Source organism: Anolis carolinensis, chromosome 1 (assembly GCF_035594765.1).
Source record: "Anolis carolinensis isolate JA03-04 chromosome 1, rAnoCar3.1.pri, whole genome shotgun sequence".
NCBI lineage: Eukaryota > Metazoa > Chordata > Lepidosauria > Squamata > Dactyloidae > Anolis > Anolis carolinensis.
Window position 1 is genome coordinate 252722645 of NC_085841.1, and position 16939 is coordinate 252739583.

The 16939-nt window shown below is 38.7% G+C and overlaps 1 protein-coding gene across 2 annotated transcripts in view; it reads left to right on the plus strand.

The window, feature by feature from the left end:
• The window catches only part of sctr (secretin receptor), a 39798-nt gene that overhangs the window by 9193 nt on the left and 13666 nt on the right, over positions 1–16939 (plus strand). For both annotated transcript variants that reach the window (XM_062967420.1, XM_062967419.1), the window contains exons 2-8: positions 5031–5160; positions 7629–7739; positions 9668–9786; positions 11439–11536; positions 12366–12501; positions 14473–14626; positions 16624–16684. In XM_062967420.1, coding sequence (XP_062823490.1) covers positions 5031–5160; positions 7629–7739; positions 9668–9786; positions 11439–11536; positions 12366–12501; positions 14473–14626; positions 16624–16684 — 809 coding nt within the window. The remainder of the gene's footprint in view (positions 1–5030; positions 5161–7628; positions 7740–9667; positions 9787–11438; positions 11537–12365; positions 12502–14472; positions 14627–16623; positions 16685–16939) is intronic.

Genomic DNA, 16939 nt, shown 5'->3' on the forward strand with positions numbered 1-16939 from the left:
CTTTCATTGAGCCCAGCTTTGTGGAGCAGTTTTATGATAGTCATCCCATGGATGGTTTCTCCCATATCCAGGTGCATCAGCACCGTAGAAAGAATGCAGTTTGATATCACTTTAACTACCAAGGTTCAATACCATGGAATCCTGGGAGTTTCAGTTTTACTAGGAACTTCATCACACTAGAGCAGTGTTTCTCAAACTGTGCTCCTCCAGGTTTTAGCCTTCAGTTCCCCCAATTCCTAACACCTGATAAATTGGCTGAGATTTCTAGGAGCTGAAGTCCAAAATATCTGGAGGAGCTCAGTTTGAGAAATTCTGCACTAGAGCAGTGGTTCTCAGCCTGTGGGTCCCCAGGTGTTTTGGTCTACAACTCCCAGAAATCCCAGCCAGTTTACCAGCTGTTAGGATTTCTGGGAGTTGAAGGTCAAAACATCTGGGGTCCCACAGGTTGAGAACCACTGCTGTAGTGTGATGAAGTCCTAGGCCTTTTGCCTTCTCTGCAAAGAGTTCTGGTGTTTCACCAAACTACAAACCCCATGATTCTATAGCATTGAGCACTGGCAATTAAAGTATTGTCAAGATGCATTCATTCTACAGTAGATGAACCTTCAACTGCACATCTCAAGCTCTTCCAGGATTACCATTTAGATTCTTGGTTGCTACTCAGACTAAGGTTCACCTTAGCTTATCACAGAGTTTGAGTGGATGGGCTTTGATAGGCAAAGTCATCATTGAACTGTATTCATTCTAATCAGTAATAATGGATTTAACAGCGTTCCAGAGGGGGTGGGCTTTTAAAATATATACATTCTTGTGTCACATCTTTTTAGCTCAACTAATGCTAATAGTGGCTCCCAGTATACATGGTGGGTAGTGCTGTATCTATAAGAAAGAGAACTGGTGATAAAACAAGGATATGATATGCAAAATTTGGGAAGGGAAGATGTAAAGGGGGAAAAAATGAAATGGATGAGAAAGTGGTCAGTGAGCTAGCATGCTGTAATGGTTGAATGTTGGACGAGGACTCTGGTAGACCAGGACTCAGTCAGGGAAACCCACCTTGAGCAAACACATTCTCTCCTTCTAGGACAGTGGTTCCCAAACTTATTTGGCCTACCGCCCCGTTTCCAGAAAAAATATTACTCAGCGCCCCCTGGAAATTAATTTTTAAACATTTTTAATAGCAATTAAACAGAAAGATATATGTATTAATGTTTCTACCTTTTTTGTAAAATATAGTAAAGAAAGGTGTAAATTAGAAACATTGCAGTTTGAAATTATGAAACTATTTTTTTATCTCAGAATAGAAAGGTAATACAGTTATTCATCGCCCCCAAATGCACCTGTGGCCATTACCACCCCCCTGGATCGCTGCAGCGCCCACCAGGGGGCAGTAGCACCGACTTTGGGAATCACTGTTCTAGGAAAAAGGCAATAGCAAATCTCTCGCCCTGAACAAATATTGCTAAAAACAACAACTAGAGATTAAGTCATCTTAGGGTGCCATAAATCAGAAACAACTTGAAGACAAACAACCACAATAAAATAGTCAATTATGCATAAAAGAAAAAAGGGAATGAACAAGGGTCACAGAACCAAACAGTTCATTATTGTCAAGACCCAGGCTACAGAACACCAATAACCATGCGCAGAGGCTGGATTCTATCTAATATCTTTATTATAGAAATATATAAAGTCAATAAAAACAAGTGAAGAATATAGTTCAGAAGTAGACCTTTCAGGAAAGGTCAAATATAGTCCAGGAAAACAATGTCCAATATGTGATATTAGAGTCCAAAGTTATAATCCAATAACCGAAACACACACTTTGCCAAGCATAAGTGTGGGGAGATGACAAGGTCTTTTAGTCCATTGAAGCTTGACAACAAGGCTGGAAAACAAACTTGATACTTGGCTAGACAAGACTTGATACGAGGCAACAAGAAGCAAGAATAAGGTCCGTGGCGAGGTCCGCGGTCAAACAGGGAACAAGGCAGGCTTGGAACTTGGTCTGGGAAACAAGGAACTGGGGATTACGAAGTCCACACACGATCTCACTCCTCAAGCTGACGAGTTGACTCCACAAGGTTTCCTTTGCGGCAAAACACCTAAATAGGGTCTCGTTTCCCGCCAGAAGAACACTTTCCCTGGAGAACTAGAAGTGAAACCCAACTCTGTCCAGATGCATGACTCCTTAGAATTTCCCAAGGGAAGCAGACCTAATCAGCTAATTGTTTGGCTGCGATTCTGAGGCTCCGGCGATTCGCCTCCCTCGCTCCTCTATCTCTATTATAATTGTCCTTTCCAGAAAACGGGGGAGAATTCTGCCCAAGGCTTGTTTGGCTGACTTCTTGAGGGCAAACATCCTCCAGGTGCAGAGGCTCCGATTCTGGCTGAACTGGTGAAAAACCCATGTTTTCCTCTTCGTCTGCCACAATAGTGCTAGGAACGGGACTACAAGGCCCATGAGACATCACAATTATTCACATATTTTAATGAAATCAAAATTACCAGTATGTTATTTGTTAATGTATCATTTTTGTTAAACTGGTTAATTGCATTGAGAAAGCTTGGCCTCAAAAGGCTATATAAAATATTTTAAATAAACAGATTAACAGGGCAGACAAATTGATGGAGAAGAAAAAAGACTCAAACAGGGTTGCTCTTATGATGCTTTCTGCTCATGGCAATGGCCAATTCTTCTGCTTCCGAACATCCTGGTTTGCAGCAGTGACATCTGGATGTAAGAGCCCATGTGTCTTTACATTTACATGGTGCAAGGAAGAGGAAAAGAAGGTGGCTGGGAAAAAGATGGATTCAGAATGGGGTGGAAAAAGGAAAAACGGGATCTCCTTCCTTGAAACAGAAAAAAAGAGATAGATGGAAACAGATTTTTTTTAAAAAAAGAGAGAGAACATCACATGATAACAGAGAGGAATGGGATAAGAGAGAGAAGTTATTGTAGGAAAAAGAGAGCATAAAAGTAGCGAGAGTAGAGCATAAATGATAGTGGAAGTTGACAGAGCTCAAATTAAATGTTAATAGGCATTTCAAGGTTTGCTTGCCCCTCTGTTGTGGAAACAGGTACAGTTTCAGGATTCACCAAGAATTCTGTCAGTGCTGAATGATCATTGACACATATTGCTTCTCTATTAAGATAAGCTTTACTGGTGGTCAATAAAGTACCAGATGGTACATAATATTGAAGCATTCTGGCCCTTTTGCTGATGACCACCCCTCACAGCCAGTGATTGAATCAAGCCTCTAAGGAAATGCAACTAGACTGTCTCCTAACTAGCCATCACATTCAGTCCCCAGTGCTGGTGCGCCCATTCTAGGGCAATGGCAGACTGATTCCCAGTGGTTAAACAGTGCAGATACAAACAAATTAAACAGTACAGATGCAAACAAAGAAAACCAAAGGTTAGCAAGAGTGATAAATTCACTTCCCCAGTCTGTTCTCAGCCTTATATCTTTTTACAGCCGCAAATTGCTGAGCTAGTGCAAAAATAATTTTACAAGGTCACTAATATAAGTTAACTCTTTCACACCACTGGACAGCTGTTAATGTTTGGCTGTGATGCTAATAAGGACCCCAAAACTCAACTGCCTGGTGTCAAAGGCCATCTCACCTGTATCATTCAGTGCTAATCTGAGGTCTTTCTAACATGGGAAGTTCTGTGACTGGAGTGAGGATAAGTGCATCCTGGGCTGGTAGAGTGAGTTGACTCCTATTTGAACCATGAACTGTCATTGCTTTCAAATATATATGGCATCTTTGTTGCCTGGAGTCAAAACATTCAGGGGTAAGCCTTGCATAATAATAACAACCCATTTAGCAGTGTAGTCTGAGCCTCATTCTTATCCAGATATCTGAAATCTTCCAAAGTCCAAAATTGTCCACGTGGGTGGCAGAATTGGTGACACCTTTGCTTTCTAATGTACACAAACTTTTGTTTCTTCAGCTTACTTCCATTGCTGCAAACTCAGTTCAGACTTCAAAACTAGTTTGCACTGAATTGATTCATTTGTAGAAAGATGAGATGGACAGGATCTTACCCTTCTCAATAAGCTCAGGAAAATGCAAACTGCTGCAGCTAGCTTCTCATAGCTTATATGTTCTACTTCACTAATATCCTTTGTGCCTATACTCTGGTGTTGCTTTGGCAAAAGTCTCTATGATTTCATCTTTGAAATGTTGGAGGTTATGGATTCTTGACCTTTGGTTTGAACAGGGCTGATCCCTTTTCCTCCATAAGGTACGGGACATTGGCTCATTTTCCTCTCTAAGGTAGAGCAAAAGGAAGCATCAATTTTCTTCTGTTTCATTCCATATTAGGAGGTTGATTGGATTAGTGGCCAAATAGTTCAACAAAGATGACCGGATTTTGTCCTTCACCATAGCTTTGGGTAATGAACTGGTTTCAAGAGTACTGGGCACACAGAATTTTGTCTTTCAATACCATGTCACTGCAGTGTGCTTGCTAACAATTGGCTGCTTGAATGTGTTTGGAATGTGCCATAGATGTGGGCGAAACGTCAGGAGAGAATACTTCTAGAACATGGCCATACAGCCCGGAAAATATACAACAACCCAATGTGTTTTTAACTGGGAATATTTTAATACTGGTTATATTTAATCCTGTTGTCATGTTCGCATATTTGCATACTTTTAAATTGTATTGCTGATGCTTATATGTTAAGCCGCTTTGAGTCCTTTTCGGGGGAGATAAAGCGGGGCATAACAACAACAACAACAACAACAACAGAAGGCGATCTTATGTAAAAGTGTATAAATTAGGCCCAAGGTGACTATACGACTACATGAAACCTCTGAGATCACAACCCATTGGAAATTGGGACAAAATAGGCTCAGAAAGGAAGATATTTAAAAGGCATTATCTTATTTTAAAACAGTTCTTTAAAGAGATTATTTATCATACAAGCCAGATGCTGCTTGTGCAATTTCTATGTAGATGTTATATTTTATATGTTGCTGATAACTAATAAAAGGTGCTTGCTTGCTAAATTAGCAGGCCCGGGCCTTTATTTCATCATGTGAAATCAAGAAAATCATGAGGATGGAGGAAGAACTATGCACCTTAGCCCTCACCCAAGAAGAAGCCAACAGGACTGCGAACAATGAATTGTTGGGGAGTTCAGGTAAAACACAAGGTTGATAGCAAGATACTATGTTTTGTTATGTCATAGGCATAAAGCTGTGATCCCATTTGTTCAGTGTAAATTTTTGTTTGGGCCAATGAAATTTGACTGATTGCATTGTGCAGGTCTATTTACACAAGTGTAGTGTAGAGAAGAGAGAGGAAGAACTTCAGTGGCTTACTTTGTGCTTCCCAACAGCATTAGCATTTGCAGTGGCACTTGGTAGCTTCCATGCCAGTGGGACGGTGAATCTGCTCCAGATTTTCAAGGAGCATCCAAGGTGCTAAACCCATTTTGGATCCAAGATTCTCAATCATGGGTAGCGTTTTGAAGCTGAGACTAAACTGGGGATTCACTCACACAGATGATACGAAAGCTGCCAGTGGGTAATACATCTTACAGAGATGGAGGCAAATGGATGTAGGAGGATGCAGGAGAGAACAACTGGTTCTGTTTGTTATAGTACTGGATATGATAGACATACTGGTTGCTTCAGTTCTCTTATTCTTTAACACTGCTCAGATTTTGCTTTTTCCACTGGATGCAGAATTATGATTCTAGTCCCACAGAGCTTTTGATAACATTCTATTTTATAAAGTAATGCATGAACCCAAAAGGAAGATCTTTGTTTAAGCCAGTTCTGCAAAGTTCATTTGCCACATTAATTAAAACCTTTCTTCTTTCAAGTACATTGTTTTCTGTTCACTGCAGTTTTGGTATGAATGACAAATTGTGATTTGCCAATGGCATCATCTAAATTTATATTTTTAAAAAATCCAAGATCTCTAAGTTCTTTTTCTCCATAAGAATTTAGCTAAACTGCTGAAACCCTTCACAGATTGTTGGTAATTGAGAGTCCCCTTTTTGGTGCCCTTGCAAGAATGTGTCCGTTCTGGAACTTTAAACCACTTTCAACCCTCTTTGGCCATTGTGACTCTTCCTTTTCTGCTTTTTTATTAATATTTGAAAAAAGGAGGCATATGCACTCCCACCCCTAGGAACATCTGTGGGAGCAAAGTAATGAATCTAATGCCCAGAATGATTTATGTCCCCTTTTATGGTATCTACAGATGACCAATTGTGACTGGGAAAAGGTGGCCTACTGGGAAAGAGTCAAGAACAACGCTTGATTGAACAACAAGATTAATTGGCTTCTTCCTGGTTTTGATTTATGAAGTTTTATTGGTATCAGTAAACAAAACAGTGGCCTTTCCTTTCCTATTAATCAGTGAGTGGAATTCAGATTACTATAGCTACCCAATAGGCAACTGTTGGGTCTGTGGGAAATTTTGACCTGAATGGCCCTATGTCTTTGCTCTGTCTCCCACTGTGCTCAATGTTGTTGCTGGCAGGGGCACTCTGTTACAAATGCCAAACCCACAATGGCCGGGTGTTTGTAAGGTATGATAGAACACAACTGTGTATTTCAAAGCACCCTCACCAGGATTTCTTTGACAAGGGCTCCCGGAGCAGCTTGATTAATGTTCAGTAGTTAGGATTAGTTAATGGGCAGACTTGTATGCTGCCAATTCATGTGCGGGGTAGATTGTACATGATGTGGACCTCTAAGTGGCCTAAATCGAAGCATGTGTATTATAAGCCACTGAGTCAATAAAAAGAAGCCCTTTCTACTTTCCCACCAGCTGAAAAATACAAGTGGCTTCAGAGAGAAAGATGTTGCATTGTGTTATATTGAATCTAAGGTTCACCACTGCTCTGTATATCGCAAATTGTCCCCTTCCTTTGACTAGCACTGGACTAAAATGTTACAGAGAAAACCTACAATTGAGTCTCTTCTCATCTCATCTCTTCTCATCAAGTGTCAATGCTCAAAATCCCTAGTTTAACTCAGGTATTTGGTGGCAGTTTGTTTTTGTTCACAACATAACCAGTGTTATAGTCCCAAAACATTTGGAAGGTTGTGCCATTTATACCCCTCATCTATATCTGTTGTTTAATTGTTTTTAATGCTAATTTGGGATTAAATCCCATTGAACCTACGTACAGGATTCCACTGTAAACCATGCTTTTAAAACTTCTCATTATCTTGTTATGTTTTTTAGCTTTGCAATCCCGCTCCTAGTTTTTTGTCACATTGCTTAGTAATTATTTGTGGGGTATGAAATAAAATGCCTTAAGTCTTCCCAAAGTGCCTAGCTGTTTTTAGTCTTTTATATCCTCATGCTCTATTGAGTTGTTTTTTTTTGGTGGGGGGGGGGGCAGGGGTACATTGTCAGATGTCATATTGCAATTCACCTCTCAATAGAAACCTTGACTACAATCGTCCATACTGATTGGCTATTTCTCTGTCTGGGGATGATGGAAAGTGTAGTCCCAACATATTCGAAGGGCCAGCTAATTGGGGAAGTGCTGAAGTAAAAAAAGGATCTCCTTATGGTTCTTCAGGGTGAGGCCAATGGCTTTCAATTGTACTTGTTGTTGTTCCTCCTGCTGTTCTTAAACCTTAGGCAGATGTCCTGGAATGTGGGATAATCTAACATGCTGGCTGTCTTCATCTGTTGGACAAACTGTTAATGTGTCTTGCCCGCAAGCCTTCCAAATGGTAACTGGACAAACAGGTAAAACTAAAAATAACATGATGTACTCAAGGGATATTGTGAACGGCCAATTTCCCCTCCTTGTACAATGACAAAGAATGAAAATAGGCATGGAGATTGTTTGGCTCTCCAAATTCTACTGGAATGCAGTTTAACAGGGGAACAATAGTGGGAGTGGACAATAATTGTTCTCATCATAGAGCTGTACAGTCTCAGAGGCACATGATTGGCCATTGTGCAAAACATTTTGGTAGGGATCCGTGCTTGGGGTGGGGATATGGGTCTTGGATTACAAGTCTCCTAATTTCCTGGCCAGTGGTTATGCTGATAGTCTTATTCTGCTAGTTATAATCCAAAATATGAATGTGTTTGAACTTTGGCTGTGCTACGGATGAGATCGGATAGACCTTTTATCTGATCTAGTGGGAGTTTTCTCAAGTCCTTATGCAAAGCAACAGCGGATGGTAGGCTGAGATCTGGTTCAGACCTGAACTGTATTCTCTCTGAATGACCTTCAGTTAGTGTTGAATTCTTCTTTATGAAATAAAAATAATAGCAACACATTGTGTTGTTTGTGAGGACCTTCTCTGTCCGTTGACTGTTTACAAATATAAATATTAATTATAACATTATGCTGTTTAAATTGCCCTCTTTAGTCTGTGTGGATAAAAAAGAGAATATTATATTAAAAGGGACAATATATATTTCCTATTCTTCTTTTACAGTGTCCCAGTACCAAATTCAAAAATTGGTTTAAAAATAAATATGGGAAAGAACTCAGGCTAGTTTGCCTGTTTGTTACCATATTGCTTTACAGCATGAGACATTCACTCCAAATCCATGTGGTTTTCTCTTCAAAGTGTCAGAGGCACTTGGAAATCGTGTCAAGAATATCATTGGTAGTGATTGAGAGAAAATTTGAGGGGACCATTGCTTCTCTGTTGATAAGATCCTCCGTTCTAGATCTGGACAGATCTGCACCTCAGAGAGCCACATGTTTCTGATATGGCGTGCTAGCCAATCTAGCTCTTCCATTATGGATCAGTATTGGGTCAAGATATTTTGTTGCTGCAAATGGAGCCCCAGGTCAAAACTTTAAAAAATGCTTACTGCACCTTTCAGACACCAGTTCCATTGATCTGTCTTTTGGGCAATCCATGTTGCCTGCTCTTCTCAAGCACTATTTCTCAAATGAACTTATTGTATATATTTGAGTATAAGCCGACCCAAATATAAGCTGAGGCACCTAATTTTACCACAAAAAACTGGAAAACATATTGACTTGATAAGACTGTCCAATTCTAAATACAGTACCTATATACCCAAGTATAAACTGACCCGAATATAAGCGGGCCAGGACCCTCACTCAAGTATAAACCGAAGGGGGGTGGCAGTTTAGTTCTAAAAAGGGCTGAAAAACTCGGCTTATACTCAAGTATATACGGTAATTTCCCCCCGTCTTTTTTTACTTGCAATTATCTTTCACTTCCATCTTTCACAGAAATCGGAAATACTATGTCAGGGATAATCTTAACTTTGGTGTTATACTTGAAGAGGTTCTTTTTGGTAACTGCCTTCCCAGTTTTAGCCTGGACCCATATAATTCAGTTTGAATTGCATTGAACTGAATTATATGGGAGTGTAGACCCAGCTCTAGTCTTATTCTAATTTCTTGACTACGTTTTCCAAATTGAGCCAAGATATTGAAATTTTCAACAATGTCAGTGTTTTCCTCATTCACTTTAAAATTATGTAACTCTTTTTGGTCCTTATTTTTATTTCCTTAATATTTTTTTGTTGTGGTCCACAGCACAATATGATAACCATTGCTTGAATGTGACAGTAACTAACAAGAACATTCAATGATGTTGGAATGCTTTAGAAAAATTTTGAGTATTGTGACAATGATTAATCATGTATATTGCTTTGTCCCTGTAACTGAAATATAGGGTTTATATATCGTAACTGCACCAGGGAAGGCTGGTCAGAAAAATATCCAAGGCCATACACTGCTTGTGGCTTGAATGTAGAGGAAATTAATGCCCCCATGACTGAGTGGGAACACAAGGTGAGTTGAAACAATCAAAGACAGACATATTACCCCTTGTATGTGTTAGAATGGTTTGAAGACACACACAATATATTCGGAGACATTGCTACCTGCTGAGAAACTGGGATCAGTCCATGGACCACCATAAAATAACTCTGGTCTATAGGAATCATCCCTTGACTTGAACAATTATCAACTTGTCTCAGATCTTTCCTTTTGGGGGCAGTGCTTCCTTGCTTGGTAACCAAGCAAATTCAAGTTTTCTTCGATGAAAGTGATTCTGTAGATCATCTTAATGAGTCTGAAATTACCTTAGGGGAATGACTTACATTTGTGAGATAGGAAGAAGGTAATGCTGTTGATTCTTCTATTTTTTTAAAATATGTATTATTGGCCATGGTATATCTATCTTCATATTTTTGGGACAACAAAGGCCATCCACAATAATTACAATGTCGGTGTCTATCTGTCTCTATCATGTGTGTGTGTTTATTCTTCCTTGAATTGTTTCAGGATAACTAATAAAGCTTGAGCACAGCAATAAAGAGCAACACAGGGAATTATGTTGTAACAGCAGCATCTAGTGACAAAGCATAGCATTACCCCTATCAGATAGCATCTTATTAAAGATAATGTCTTTGAAGTTTAAGAATCAAAGGCCATCTCTCATCCTTTCTATGTGGCATTGTATTTCTTTGAGTCTCGTCCTCTGTGGGCAGGATTAGCAAGGCAACACAATCTGTATTCTGTTGTTTACTGGTATATGACCATTGTGAAAGTAGGCACCAGTAAATAAATGCATATATTTTCAATAGGGAAGCAGCCCTCGGTGGCGCAGTGGATTAAACCACTGAGCTGCTGAACTTGCTGACCGAAAGGTTAGCAGTTCAAATCTGGGGATCAGGGTGAGCTCCCACTGTTAGCCTCAACTTCTGCCAACCTAGCAGTTCGAAAAAATGCAAATGTGAGTAGATCAATAGGTACTGCTCCAGTGGGGTGGTAACGGAGCTCCATGCAGTCATGTTGGCCACATGATCTTGGAGGCATCTACGGACAACACCAGCTCTTCGGCTTAGAAATGGAGATTACCAACCCCCAGAGTCTGACACAACTAGACTTAGTAGACAACCTTTACATTTTACCTTAGCAGCTATGTTAGTCTGTCTCAGTAAACAAAATAGTATTAATAAAACAAAACTTGTATTATTAGTCTGTCTCAGAAAACAAAATAACATTAATAATACAAAACTTGTGTACTGTTAATAGACTAATATATTTATTTCACTGTGAGCTTTCATGGGTTGTAGTCCACTTTATCAGATGCTTCAGGTACACATGGCTGTGGTTAAGAGCAGAGTGAAAATGGGTGCAGACAGTGACAATCACATTAGCACTGGCAGTCACCAAATAGCATGTGAGGCAGTTCACACACATGTTTCTTTGTCATACTCTCTTTTATATGTGAAATCACGTCTGTTTCTACTAGCTTGGTGAATGTGTATATGATTGCTGATCATGTTGGCATATTTAGAAAAAAATAAAATATACATTCTGAAAAAATAATGTTATTTGTTGCCTTGATTTTCAAAAAAGAAATTTAAGACAAGGTCAAGGGACTTACATGAATGTACTTAGCCATGAATGAAGTCTTTCTGCATGTTTCTGTACAGGTATCGTATCTGATGAAGCTGGAAATTGTGTACACAGTTGGGACCGGTGTTTCCCTTGTGGCACTGACAATTGCCCTGGGCATTCTGTCATCTTTCAGGTGAGGAAGGATTGCTTGTCTATTGCTCTACATTTCATCCCATTCCCGTGTAGGTTTTTTTGTTCATCTACAGAATGATTATTAAATCATATTTATGAACTGAAATGAAGGATAGGGCTCCAAAATTAGTTATTAAAGTGTCAGTAAGTGGCTCCCTCTTTTCTCTTACAATGGGATGTCCTCAGATATATATTATTCAGAAATCAGAATTGCTAATGACCAATCACATCAAAAGAAGTCTCAGAATCACAAAAACAATTCACATAAAATGCATGACATGCAAGTGAGAAAAATTACATGTTGAGACAGTAATGGTGTTGTGGTTTGACTCTAGAGACCATGGTTTGAATCTCTGGTCAGACCTTGGGCAAGGTCCACTTTCTCAGCCTCAGAGGGAGACAATACCTTTTCCTCGGGTCCTTAAGCATATACTGAAAGCTGAGGAAACTACCAGACTACTCTTGCCCATGACCACCTTCAAACACTGTGTAATGTGCGGAGACAAAAAAATCCCCTCATACTCTATACTAATTGACAGAGATCACAGGTACTTCATATGCTGTGATTTTTGTATGCTGTCAATTTTTAATTAATGCTCTTTTTAACTGTTGGAAATTGCCTTGAGTCATAAATTGGGAAAAAAGTTGGGTTATAACAATAACTCCCATAATTCCTCATTCTAGTGAACCATGCTAACTGAAGTATTCTGGAGAACTCTAGTTTAAAACAACTTTTTCCAAACCTTGTTTCAAAAATTTATGTGTGATGCAATTTACCAAGCAGCTACTAATGTATAAACCTGCACCATGTTGTTCTCTTTGAGAAACAGAAGACTTCGCTGTACAAGGAATTATATCCACATGCAGCTTTTTGCTTCATTCATTTTGCGAGCCATTGGAAACTTCATTAAAGATCCTATACTATTTGAGGACACTGATGATGCTGTCTACTGTGAATTACGCACGGTAAGAAAGAACATCTGGAAATAGCCTCACTGCCCAGACCATCACAGGCTGAAAGAAAAACGTATTTGAAAATGATTTTTTCTTGTTTCTTTTTAGCCCTGTAAGCCAATTGAGTTAAAGACTATGTTTGGCCACCACATCTTGTTGAAATGCTTTTGTACACTCCATGTGCTCTCTTGACTCTAGGAAATTAAAATAGGTTCTATAAAACCTGCCTGTTAAAACTTGCCAGGGTTGTTTCACAAGCCTCCTTTTGGTGTAGATGTGTGGGAACTGTGGAGAAAAGGGAGCAGCTGCATTATTTAGGTCATATACGCTTTCATGTGACACACATGATAGTCTTATTCCACCACCAAAAACTTAAGCTGCTCTCACAAAAATATATCTGAGGATAAATTAACATTTTTATATGTGCTAATTACCCACAACCAATATGTAATCAGTTTACTGTGTAGCCATCTAGATGAGAGATTCTGAACTTGATCTTCACATGTTTGGGACTTCAGCTCTCAAAATCCCACACTAGCCATGTTGGCTTGTGTTTCTGGGAACTGAAGTCCAAAGCAAATGAAATACTAAATGTTGGGAACTACTGATCTAAGTACCCCTGCATGGTAGCTGTCTGGGTATGTTTCCTCCTACACTGAGTATGTTGCAGTACATTTCTTGTACAGAATGTATGTAGGGTGTGGTGTGTATCTATCTATGTGTGCATCTTCAAGACTTATGAATTCCATGTGGTTTTCTTAGACAAGGAATAATCCCTGTGAATAAATCTTGCTGAGAAAACTCCCTGATAGGAGTCACCACAAGTCAGAAACAACTTGAAGGTACATAACTTCAATAAATGAATTTCATAGGTTTTTCTTAGGTAAGGAATACTCAGAGGCAGAGTTGCCAGTTCCTTCCTCCAAAACAGTGGTTCTCAACCCCAGGTGTTTTGGCCTAAAACTCCCAGAAATCCCAGCCAGTTTATTTCTGGGAGTTGGAGGCAAAACATCTGGGGACCCACAGGTTGAGAACCACTGCTCCAAAATATAACCTACAGTACCTGATATCATTAGCTGTTTCCCCTGTTAAGTACTTCATAGGACTGGCACTCTTTAGCTTCTAAGATCAGACAGGAGCTGATATTAAATGCAACACATAACAACTGCTTTTTTTGAGGATTCAAGATTTACTCCTTGTTTTGTCTTCTTATGAACCTCTTCCTTTATCTCTATGCCTGAACTTTTTAGCTGATTTCCAGACATTCCTTGTTCAGTAAAGCATTTCCCCCACTTTGCCTTTTCACATATGTAATTTCAGGCCCAGATGAGGCAGAAGAGTCTTAGATTTTTGAACCTAAAATGCAGGGAATAAAATGCAATAGCAGATTTTTTTATTACAATCTAAAATACCCCTCTAAATTTACAAATAGTTTTGAACTTGTAAACACTGCTCAATAATGAATTAGACATATATCAATCTTTATTTAATTTATGAAGGTTGTGACAAAGTACAATATTAACATCTGAAAAGCACAGAGTACATATCTTCTACAGACATTAACAGAAGAAATAAAATAATGAAAATCAATAGGTAGGAGAAGTAAGAAAGAAAATATTTGATAAGGATGACAACCTCTGTATCAGTATCCGCAGTTTAATTTATCCACATTTGACAAAATATGTCTTCTCTAGATATTTTCTAGGCCCTCCAGCACAACTTTGTGATATTCTTGGGCCAGAAGCCTTCATTTTAATAAGGCTTATTATACAGGTTTCATGCACCCACACAAAATCTGCAGAGATGGTAGTTGTACTAAGTAATCAAAAGAATGTATACAATGATGAATGTTTAAGCTAATGGTGCATGAAACATGCTAAAGCTTAGGAATGTAACAGAAAAAGTGATGAAGCAAGGGAAATAAATGTGTCTATATGTGTATTGTTATATTTCTCTATATATTATCTCTTTGTGTTTCCTCAGGGCAGATGTAAGATGGTCTTGGTCTTCATTAACTTTTGTATCATGGCTAACTACAGTTGGCTTCTTGTGGAAGGGCTTTATCTTCATAGCCTGCTGGCCATTTCTTTCTTCTCAGATAGAAAATACTTCTGGTGGTTTGTAGTTCTGGGATGGGGTAAGCATCCTTTTGGTCTTGATAAAAAAAAAACAAGGGGGGGGGCATTGCTTCAGGCTCTGTCCCTCGTCTTCTGCACCATTGTTCGTTTCACTTCTTTTTGCTTCCCTTGTCTCTCATGAGTCACTTCCTTTCTAATGACTCCCAGTCTGATTGCTTTCAGATGCCTGAAAGAGTGGGGCCAAGACAACACCACTTTTTGCCTATAACCTTCCCATATTTTCCTACCACTTCTTATTTCTTTTCACACGCAAAATCCATTAAAGAGGGTTAACATGTATTTTTAATAGTAAAATTAAGGTGCTTATCATAGTCAGTTGTTTTTGGTCATTCTGTTCACAAACCACTTCTGTACGTGGAAAGGTAGTTGAATGGCCATGTACTCTTTTGCACCATCACTGTATTTGTACTTTAATGGTGTTAAGTTCCCATGCTTACTTTCTCACATTTAAAATATGACAGGACCATTTTACACCATCTTGTTTGCTCTACCTTCTTCTTCATATTGGTGTTTTTTTTTTCCTTTATAAATGGGAAGCCATAATTGTACAGTTATTCAATTACATAAGGATATTATTATGGAAACGCCTAAATTGGGAAGATGAACACATCCATACCATATCATTTTTACCATTTTCTATGCTTTTTGTATTACTCTTTACAACTTTATATATTTACTATTTATTTACTTTTTAAACTTTTCCTGAACCCTGTGATTTCTCAGAGTATTAATATTGAATAGATTACGTCGGAATTCTGCTACTCCCCACATTAAAAAAACATAATGTAAAGAAACATTTGTGAGAACAGAAAATGAACAAACAGTGGTTTTCCTGTGAACTTCTGTGTTCTCCCAGCCTCTGACTCTTGGAAATAAAGCGAGGTTTTCCTTCTGGAGATGCCAAAGGAAACTCCAAGGAAGGAGCAATAAAGCCGTCCGCATACCATATGCATTATGCTCCCAATATTTCATGAAGCAGAAAAAAGAATTTGGCCTCAAAATAGTTACTAAGCCCTAGGGAGATAAAAAGTCATTACTGTATTAGTTCAAGTCGGAAAATAATCAATTTCCAAATTACCCAGCAATGGTACAACACACCATTGGAAGGGCAATACCATTGTGTGATAAGTTACAGGATAAGATGGGACGAATGCAGTGCAGTTGTGATATACTGTCACATGTTCCAAAGAGTCTTTCATGTGGAAGCAGACCATTGTTATAGTGACTCTTTTTCCCCCACTCCTTCCTGTTCCTTTTTTTGGTCCTCTTTCTCTTTTCCCCTCTTTGTGCTTTCTTATTTTCCTTGTCACTTTCCTTTCCTTTGCATTTTGTGTTGCCTTCTTTCTTATCCTCTCTTCCACCTGGCAGCTAAAATCTTGAGCATGAAACTCACTCTTAGAACTGGGTGGCAGAAAGATATAAGGAATCCATCAGAGCATATATTCCAATTCTCAGCAATAGTTTTCTTTCCAAGATTTGTTGTGTAGGGTTGCCAGGTGCAAGACAAGTCTGTATTTTCACATTAACAGCCTCAGCTGAAATCCTTTTTTCTGTGCAGATGCACTTAAGGCACCAATCCCGGCTGATCTTGGAAGCTAAGCAGGGTCAGCCTCAGTTAGTAATTGTATAGGAGCATATCAACAAATACCATACTGCAATAAATTTTAGCAAAAGGAATTGGCAGAAGTTCCTATGAGTATTCCTTGCTTCAGAAAATCCTATGAAATACATTATGTCACCATAATTTGATAGGACACTTGAAGGCACACAAACACACATTACAAGTGTAAGAAAATGTCCTGATTTCACCTGGCAATCCTAGGACTGATTTCTTTTTTTTAAAGTTGTGTATATGTGTATACTCATATGCTGGAACACTGCTTTTCTTTGTGGGTGTTCCCATCTCTCCTCCAAACTTGTTGACACAAAATGATTGACTTTTGCTATTCATCTTTCTAAATATTAAACTAAAATAACTCTGCTTTCTCTACTACAGGTGTTCCCAACATATTTTTAATTGCATGGGTCGTAGCCAGACTGATACATGAAAATATTGGGTACGTAAAATATCTACTATATATTTCTGTACTTACTACTTTAAAGTATTGCCCCAGCTGTGTATCCACAAATCTTTGACATCTGTTTTCAAATGGCTGCAATCCTATGTTTGCAACACTCAGAAATTCTGCAACAAGAAGAGAACTTTACAATTAATTTAAAATACAAATGCTTACAAAACTTTTCGAAGTTTCATTCCTTCTATACAGCCAATCCTCCATATCCAAGGATTCTGCATCTATATCCATATCAAA